At 39.9% G+C, this 10291-nt stretch overlaps 1 protein-coding gene across 1 annotated transcript; it reads right to left on the reverse strand.

Annotated features, from left to right (window-relative positions):
- Positions 1-7692: 7692 nt before the first annotated feature.
- LOC107464894 (uncharacterized) lies at positions 7693-8512 on the reverse strand. Its single transcript, XM_016083857.1, has 2 exons — positions 8441-8512; positions 7693-8304 (listed from the first exon to the last, which is right to left on the reverse strand). Exons 1-2 carry the CDS (start codon positions 8510-8512, stop codon positions 7693-7695), a joined length of 684 nt encoding a protein of 227 aa, XP_015939343.1.
- Positions 8513-10291: the final 1779 nt, after the last annotated feature.

A 10291-nucleotide genomic window follows, 5' to 3' on the forward strand; every position in this document is an offset into this window, starting at 1 on the left:
GTGTAGAGACTCTTCTTGGAGTTAAACGCCAGCTTTTATGCCAGTTTGGGCGTTTAACTCCAATTCTTATGCCAGTTCCGGCGTTAAACGCCGGGAATTCTAATGCTGATTTGCAACGCCAGTTTGGGCCATCAAATATCGGGCAAAGTATGGACTATTATACATTGCTGGAAAGCCCAGGATGTCTACTTTCTAACGCCGTTAAGATTGCGCCAATTGGGCTTATGTAGCTCCAGAAAATCCACTTCGAGTGCAGGGAGGTCAGAATCCAACAGCATCTGCAGTCCTTTTCAGCCTCTGAATCAGATTTTTGCTCAGGACCCTCAATTTCAGCCAGAAAATACCTGAAATCACAGAAAAACACACAAACTCATAGTAAAGTCCAGAAAAGTGAATTTTAACTAAAAACTAATAAAAATATAATAAAAACTAACTAAAATATACTAAAAGCATACTAAAAACAATGCCAAGAAGCGTATAAATTATCCGCTCATCAATAGTTAATGGTACATAAACATCACCGTTAAATTTGACATGATGAACTGATAGAAAGACATAACATATGCTATTGTAGAAGACTAAATCAAAGACTAATTAATCCGAAATCAAAATATTTATTTGTCACTTTATTCTTATTTTTTTTAGTCCATCTCAAGGTGTCTTTGTTCCAAATAGATAGAGTGCAAATAACATAATTATCGCTCAAGAAAGCTATTCACACTATGAGATCAAAGAAAGGTTCTATCGGCTATATGGCGGTAAAGATTGACCTTAAGAAGGCATATGATCGTCAGAACTATCAGTTTCTCTATGATACTCTCACTGAAGTTGGTCTTCTAGTTAATTTAATTAGTCTTCTTGATCATTGTTATTCTTCTGTTGAAATGCAAGTCTTCTAGAATGGAATCCGTTCTGCTCCCTTTTACCCGTCTAGAGATATTCGACAAAGTGATCCTTTATCTCCGTATTTATTTATTCTGTATATTGAGTGTTTATTCCAAATTATATCGACTGTTGTGAATAATAATCTTTGGGACCCGATCTGTTTAAACCGAAGAGGTCTTAAACTGTCGCATCTATGTTTTGTAGATGATATTATTTTGTTTGGCAAGGCTTCCATGGATCAAGTGGAGATTACGATGGATATTTTGGATCTCTTCTCCTGTAGCTTTGGCTAGAAAATGAGCTTTGAAAAATCTTGTATTTTTTTCAAACAATTCATCATTTAATAGAAAAGTTGAATTAATTAATGCCTTGGACATGAAACTTACCACAAATTTGGATAAGTATTTAGGAGTTCTTTTACTTCATGGCCGGACTAAGGAAGAAGATTTTCAATTTATTCTTAATAGAATGGCTGGCTGACTCAGCTCCTGGAAGGCTCGAAATCTTTCTCTTATAGGAAGGGTTACTTTAACGCAATTCACAGTAGCTACCATTTCTTCTTATTTAATGCAAACTATGAAGATTTCGAGGGTTACTATTTATAGAAATTTTATATGAGGAGGACGTTTTGGCGGTAAGAAGCCCTATCTCCTTAGTTAGGAGAAAATTTGTCTACCAAAGACGCAGGGAGGACTGGTTTAAGATTGGCCAGAACTCTAAATAATGCTCACATGATGAAACTAGCTTGGAAGATGATTCATCATTCAGATATTCTATGGGTACAGGTTCTATGGAGCAAATATAGATACAATAATAATCAGATTTCGATCATTAACAAGCCTCAATCTTGTTCTAATATATGAAAAGGTATCTGCCAGATTTGGATAACTTTTGAAAAAATCTCATGTAGAGGTTGGGTACTGAAAATCAGGTGAACATATGGACTGACCAAGGGTACTTGGTGTGCAGAGACTAGCTAATCTTGTCCCCGAATTTCTTATCAAAAATCGAATGAAGGACAAAGTGGTGAAATATGTGTCTGGCTCAAGCTGAAATTTAAATCTCCTTAATAATTTTTTAGATGGAGATTAGGTTTCTATTTTAGCTGCAATTAAATCATCGAAGAATAGTATGGGAGAGGACCAAGTTGTTTGGTTACACTCAGCTAATGGTTCTTTTACAATTAAGTCAGCTTGTTCGATTTATCTGGAGGCTGTGGATAACTTTGCAGATGCGTTTTTCACGAAGGTCTGAAAATTGCAAGCACCACAGTGACTTCGTGCATTTGTTGGCTGGTAGCAAACAATGCTCTTTTCACAAATGAACTTCATTTTCGAAGAAGAATGACACCTGACGATTTTTACTGTATCTGTGGTATCTATCCTGAATTTGTGCTCCATGTCTTTTGAAATTGTAAAGTCGCGCACGAAACGTGGAAGAGTATAGATAATTCATTGAGTATGGATACGGGACTGCCTAAAGAGAGTCCTAATGTAAAAAAAAACTAAGTAACTTAATGAAGCAGAAAATCCTTAGGTGCTTTTTATTTAGCCCTATTGGCAGACTATGACCAATTGGATGGTTAGAGAACAGGGCTCCCCATCGAACTTTCTTTTACCAGCAATGGTGATCTCTCATGACTCTTAACATTTCTCATTGTCTCGAAGTTAGCTGCTTGGCATGAGTAGCTTGGCTTGCTCATGCGGGGCTTTGTAAAGAAAGTAACCAGGGAATTCATCTACTAATCTTCTAAGTTTTGATTAGCTGTCCCAGGTCAAGGAGTAAGTATTCGCTGTTGGCATGTCCGAGCTAAGATCGGTTGAGGCGGGTAAAGACGGTTGCCTAGCTTACTTAGTAAAGGACTCCTTTTTTTAGTAAGTCGCTTTACCTATGGCTCCTGAAAAATCTATCGGCTCAATTCCACCACCAAGGTGTCCCTTGGCCCCTTATCTTTCTTTACACAGTGAATACCCTCTGATTTCGGCAGAACAAGTTCATCTTTCAGGCTAATCTCTCTATGCAGGAAGATTCCATTCGTTAGACTTCTCTCCATTTAGCTAAAGACTATCATTTTGCACTATCTGAGCTTTCTTGAACCAGGAGTAGAGTTAGTTTCTTTATTGAGAAACAAATCAAATGAATGTCTCCTGTCTCGCCATTCTTCAAATTAAATACTGATGGTTCAGTCACAAAAGAAAGAACTGCGACTTGCAGTGGTATAATAAGGGATCATGATGATAAGTTTTTGGCATGCTTCAGTGCTAATTTGGATACTTGTTCTATTACTCAAGCTGAATTATGAAAAATTCTTCTTGGATTGAATTTGGCTATCAATCTTAGACTTCTTAATCTAAGTATTGAGGTGGATTCAAAGATTGATGCGAAACTCTATTTGGGGAATATACTGCTGATTTTCATTATGCTAAATCTCTTGTTGCTGTGATTCATTCAAGATGTCACAATTTTATAGCTTGAAAAATTCATCATGAATTTAGGAAAGCAAATGATTGTGCTGATCGACTGGCAGCACAGGGCCATAATCTATAGTTAAGATGTCACTTTTTCTTTAGTTTACCTTCTGCTATTTCTTCTTATTTCATGGCAGACACCATTGGTACTTCTTTCTCTAGAGTTGTTTCTATGTAGTTTTCTTGGGCATTAGCCCCATTTCTTATAAAAAAATACAAAATACTTAAAAACAATGTAAAGTAGTTTTACTTGTATATTTAATTACATAATGCCACATTAATAAAAATAACTACCTTCCATAATGATGCGTGAATGGTCATCTAAAAAAACGGATGTAATTGCATAATTGTGTAAAATGCTTTACACTGTCAATACATCAAAATTAAACTTTACATATATATACAACCAATTTTATTTAAATAAAAATGGGTAAAAGACGTTGATAAACCAAATCCATTGCAATATTATATGAAAGTCCCAAACCAAATAAAGTTATGTGTATGTCTTTGTGCATAACTCTATATAAATCGAATTCACTGAATTCGAATTAAGCATTATAGTGGTAAATCGAATCCATATGATTCGATGTATATAGTGTACTAGAACTCTATATAAATTGAATTCAATGAATTCAAATTATGCGTTATGGTACTAAATCGAATCCATGTGATTCAAATTTGTAGGGAACAATGCTAAATCGAAAGAAATTAATTCGATTTATATTTACATAGTAAATCGAATGAACCAAAGTCAAATTATACTCAATGGTGCCTGGTACTAAATCAAACCCAACAAGCTCGATTTAGTATGTGGTTAGCTGTATGTATAAATTGAGCTGAATTAATTTGATTTACTAGGATATTAATGTATATAAATAGGAGCTGAATGTGAATTTCTCATCATAGTGGGACTCACAATGACAAGCGATATAGTTTTCTAGTTTTGGTGCACTACAGAGGGTCGATTAAAAAAATGTGATCTGGAATAAAATTTACTGATAAGGATCCGCTGAGTATTTTTCTCAAACCTTTTACGAGTTTCAGCGAGTTTCAGAATACTACCATCGAAAAACTGGGGCTACATGGCATGAAATGGATGGAGAAGTTATTCTATAGAATTTTGATTTCCGTGTTGCGTGATGGTGTGGAATTACCATTTGTTTGTCATAGACAATGACGAATATTCGCAAGCTCTGTTCCATTGTCGTCGCCAGTTTCCCAAGGTAAAGACCCCTAGGATATTGGCCAAGTTTGTAGATGTGGTCTGTAAGTTAGCAGGTTTGAACCGGAATCCTCAATCTTAAGCAATGCCAGCCACATCCAGTTCGAGACCTCTTGGTGTATCATCATATGTGCCTATGATTGCACCTGAGGCAGTTTTGGTTGCATCTCCTTCATTCACATCTGATCTAAACCGCAACCGTGACGGAGAAATAGGTGACAATCGACCCTTTGCTGAGCTTACTATTGCCATGGCTGGTACTCCTGTGATGGTCTCGGTTTTCAGGGAGGGTGGAGCACTAGATGGTGTCGATGATGTACTATGGGATGATGATGATGATGTGGAGCCCACCACGATTGTTGATGAAAGTGATGATGACATCGCGAGGAGTATTCCAGCCACGGGTGATGGAGTATCTAGTTCAAAAACTCAGCAGTACCCCCCTCACTTTTCAACTTTGAACTTGGATTCTATGACACAGTAGAGGTTACCCGGAGTACCTTCTAGATTTGGGGCCAGAAATCAACAGGATACAGGAGCTCCTGCTGAGTTTCAAGTTAAGTAGCAGTTTTGAGATAAAGAGGAGGCGATGTTAAGCGTGAAGACTTATAGCATCTGTCGTGGGATTGAGTACAAAGTATTGGAATCGATCATCGTAAGTACCATGAGAAGTGTAAGGATTTTGGCAACGGTTGCACATGGCTGATTCGTATCAATCTTTGCCAGTGCACGAGTATTTAGGAGGTAAAATAGTACAATAGACCTCATACTTGTCTGGCAACCTCGATATCTAGTGATCATAGGATGCTTGATTATCATGTATATCGACTTTCATACTACCTATGATTAGAGCTGATACTGCTGTGTCGATCAAGATATTACAGAATGTGACAGAGGCACATTTCGGTTTTAGAGTGACTTACAGGAGGGTTTGGTTGGCTAAGCAGAAAGCTGTTGCACAGATTTATAAAGATTGGGATGAGTCATATAATGAGTTACCACGGTGGGTACTAGGTGTGTAGATCACAATGCCAGGTAGTGTTGCAGTGCTAAGAACGAGTCCTGTGCGAGTTGGTAGGCAAGTCGATGAGTCATCAGCTTATTTTCATCGGCTATTTTGGACATTTTCACCATATATCAAGGCCTTCTGGCATTATAAGCCATTGGTTAGTGTTGACAGAACCCACTTGTATGGCAAATACGGGGGGGTACACTGCTCATTGCGATTACTCAGGACGAAAACTCCAATATCATTCTTGTTGCATTCGCACTTGTGGAGGGTGAGAATGCAAAACCGTGATTACTCTTTCTTTCTCACCTTTGGCAGCACGTGATGCCTCAGCCAAGAATTCTAGTCATATCTAATAGGCACAACGAGATTAATACTGCACTGGAGGATGGCGGTTGGCTTCCACCTATTGCATACCAGACATTTTGTATCAACACGTGGCGGCAAATTTCACCCTGACTTTTAAGGGAAAGGATGCATAGAAGTTTTCAGTGAATGCTGCCTACGCTAAGACTGAGGTCGAGTTTGACTACTGGTTTGACATTCTCCGATCCGAAGACCTTGCAATATGTGACTAGACTAACAGAATTGAGTATGCGTAGTGGACTCAGCATCAGAATGAAGGTCAGAGATTCAGACATATGACTACCAACATCTCCGAGTGTGTAAACTCGATACTAAAGGGTATTAGGAACCTTCCAGTTTATTTGTTGGTGAAGTCCACCTATGAAAGATTGGTTGAGCTATTTGTCCGCAAGGGAAGAGAGGCAGAGGCACAGTTAGGACCCAGACATTAGTTTGGTCAGTATCTGATGAAGGCAATAGAGGCTAATATGAATGTCTCAAGGTATTTTACGGTGATTTTGTATGACAGGGATAATTCTGAGTTCATTATGGCTGAAAGGACTTCGAATGGTAGCTTCTCACTTGGATCTTACAGAGCGTCCCTAAGGGACCAGACCTGTGATTGCGGATATTTTCAAACACTTCATTATCCATGTCTCCATGCCTCAGCATGTTGTGCATACTCACGTCTGAGTTGGGCCACCTATATCCATGAGGTGTATCAGATGAGAGGTGTTCGATGTCTATCGGATGAGCTTCATGCCTCCAATCCCTGAGGGATTTTGCCCACCGTATGATGGTCCGACAGGCATACCCAATCCAAGCAAGAGACATGCGTCTGAAAAGCATTCCAGGACTACTAGGATCCGAACTGCAATGGACGAGGCTGACCTAAACAGACCCAAGAGATGTGACCTATGCAGATAGTCTGGCCACATAAGTAGGAAATATCCACAAGGAGGAGTCAACATGAGTTCTACTTCTGCTGGTAATGTGTAGGGTTGTGTTTATTTAGTGTAAGGCTTGATCGGGTGTGTCTACCTTTAGTTTTTTTTAATGGTTTGTCCAATGAAATGTGTATTGTGTTTTTATTCCCACCTAACAGTTAGTTGAATAACATGATTTGGTTTTTGGGTATTTTGCTTATTATTCACTCATGTTATGATACAACGGCTTAATACATCATGAAATGGTAATATAACATGTGCTTCTAATCAGATGTAACATACATGCGCTTGCTAAATACAGTAGGTGATAAGCAGGATATAACTAACATGTAGATAAATATGCATACATATGCAAAAGTGAACATAAAAACACAATAAGAAACTGACAATGCATACACCTAATCAAAGTAGATGTGATCCTGTGAAGCAGTGGCGGTGGCGCCTGATACGCTGTGCTCTCTGGGTTAGAGGGACCTCATCCTCATCTCAGTCGCCATAATGCTTCATCTCATCTCGTATGTGCTCTTGTGACGTCGATGGATCGAGATGTGCTCGAGTATGTGTAGCGAATGCTGAGGGGGGTGTCCCACCCAATGTAAACATGTCATCCAAAGATACAGTAGGAGGCTCATTCAAATCCACATCTAGGTGTGCTTGGGGTCCACCTACCTCAGATCTGCGTCGTGCTAAATCATCCTCTTGCATGATCACGCTAATCTCCTCAAAGAAGGGTGACCTTCCAAACTCAGCGTCAAGGCCTTCACTGCTAAGCAAGTCCAATAGCATCTCACCTGAACTAATGTATGACTGGCTCTCTTACACTGTCTCATCGCTGCTAGGAACCCCGACAAAATAATCACTAGACCCCAGATCAGCCTGTGCACCCAAACCGTAACAATCTCTACCAACATCTCCTGCACCACCGGAACCTCCCACACCTCCCCCTAAACATCTGCCCATCCCTCCATCATATCTATCATCAACACCTCTGCCACCCCCTCTAAACCCACCACTACTCATACCACCAACAACTCCACCGTCATATCCTCCGCCACCTACTCCACCACCATCACCAACTCCAACATCATCTCCATCATTGTGTCCTCCTCTATCAACTCCATCACGACCACCGTTAACATCATCATCTCTAGGATTATCTCCACCATTATCCTCATCATCATCATCATCATCTCTGTCTCTTCCTCCACATGGAGCTCTACCTCGACTACCACCCCTCCAACCCCATCGGCTAGGACCCCTACTTCCTCTATGGCCTCGACCCTTGCCCTCTAATACACCAATCGCATCGTCGAGCCACCTCCACTCATGTTGACTCAAACGTGTCCCAACACAACGTCTCTGCTCAACACAACGTCTGTAAGGGACATTAGGCACCTGGTCCATATCAGGAACCTGCCTTGGACCTCTCTACATCAACTCGATTGGTATCGTAATTGCACTAGGGTGATCGAAGAAGAGCTCAAGCCATAAGAATCTTCTATCATACTCATGCTACCACTCCAAGTATGTATGTGAAGGTCCTGGGTTTGGAACAACGTCAAACCGTAACACATGTTGTCCCCTGGTCCAATAAATGTGCCAACTCTATAACGTAGTGGGAAACCACGATCTCCATTTCTGTCATTCTTTGACATCGAAAAATTGATATCGAGGGCGGCACAGGGTCGGTGTTGTACTCCACCAAGTTACGGTAGCACCCGATCCACCTGATGCCACTCTATGACAGCAAAATAGATCAATGTTGTCACAACTCTCCATAATGTCATATGTCGTGGCTATAATATCTTGGGGTGCACCACTTGAACAACATCAGACAAGTTATATGGCATCCACGTGAACTGTGAACAGAAATAGTTATCGTTAGTTGGTGCACGAAATTGTGATCAATACTTTTCACAACTCAAATAATCCCCGGTAATGAATCCAAAAACTTGGTGTTCAATACCATGGCATAAACACAACTCCGCACAACTAACCAGCAAGTGTACTGGGTCGTCCAAGTAATAAACCTTACGCGAGTAAGGGTCGATCCCACAGAGATTGTTGGTATGAAGCAAGCTATGGTCATCTTGTAAATCTTAGTCAGGCAAACTCAAATGGATATGGTGATGAACGCATAAAAACATAAAGATAAAGATAGAGGTACTTATGTAATTCATTGGTAGGAACTTCAGATAAGCGCATGAAGATGCCTTCCCTTCCGTCTCTCTGCTTTCCTACTGTCTTCATCCAATCCTTCTTACTCCTTTCCATGGCAAGCTTAAAGGTAGAATGGAGGTGGTTGTCAGTCACACGTTCATAGGTGAGAATGATGATGAGTGTCATGGATCATCACATTCATCAAGTTGAAGAACAAGTGATATCTTAGAACAAGAACAAGCGGAATTGAATGGAAGAACAATAGTAATTGCATTAATACTCGAGGTACAGCAGAGCTCCACACCTTAATCTATGGTGTGTAGAAACTCCACCGTTGAAAATATATAAGAACAAGGTCTAGGCATGGCCATGAGACCAGCCTCCCAATGATCTAAGATAGCATAACAATGAAGGTAGCTACCCCTTCGATGTCTCAATACAATAGTAAAAGGTCCTACTTATAGAAAACTAGTAGCCTAAGGTTTACAGAAATGAGTAAATGACATAAAAATCCACTTCCGAGCCCACTTGGTGTGTGCTTGGGCTGAGCAATGAAGAATTTTCGTGCAGAGACCTCTCTTGGAGTTAAACGTCAGCTTTTATGTCAGTTTGGGCGTTTAACTCCCATTTTGGTGCCAGTTCCAGCGTTTAACGCTGGGATTTCTGAGGGTGACTTTGAACGCCGGTTTGGGCCATCAAATCTTGGGCAAAGTATGGACTATCATATATTGCTGGAAAGCCCAGGATGTCTACTTTCCAACGCCGTTGAGAGCGCGCAAATTGGACTTTTGTAGCTCCATAAAATCCGCTTCGAGTGCAGGGAGGTCAGAATCCAACAGCATCTGCAGTCCTTTTCAGTCTCTGAATCAGATTTTTGCTCAGGTCCCTCAATTTCAGCCAGAAAATACCTGAAATCACAGAAAAACACACAAACTCATAGTAAAGTCCAGAAAAGTAAATTTTAACTAAAAACTAATAAAAATATACTAAAACTAACTAGATCATACTAAAAACATACTAAAAACAATGCCAAAAAGCGTACAAATTATCCGCTCATCACAACACCAAACTTAAATTGTTGCTTGTCCTCAAGCAATTGAAAATCAAATAAGATAAAAAGAAGAGAATATGCAATGAATTTCAAAAACATCTATGAAGATCAGTATTAATTAGATGAGCGGGGCTCTTAGCTTTTTGCTTCTGAATAGTTTTGGCATCTCACTCTACACTTTGAAATTCAGAATGATTGGCTTCT

Source organism: Arachis duranensis, chromosome 9 (genome assembly GCF_000817695.3).
Source record: "Arachis duranensis cultivar V14167 chromosome 9, aradu.V14167.gnm2.J7QH, whole genome shotgun sequence".
Taxonomy (NCBI): domain Eukaryota; kingdom Viridiplantae; phylum Streptophyta; class Magnoliopsida; order Fabales; family Fabaceae; genus Arachis; species Arachis duranensis.

Excerpts from the sequence above, each read along its gene's own strand:
- LOC107464894 (XM_016083857.1), bottom strand. The coding sequence starts at position 8,512 with ATGGAGATCGTGGTTTCCCACTACGTTATAGAGTTGGCACATTTATTG. Across the intron at positions 8,305-8,440 it reads AGGGGACAACATGTGTTACG|AGAGGTCCAAGGCAGGTTCC; the intron begins GTTTGACGTTGT and ends GAGTTGATGTAG.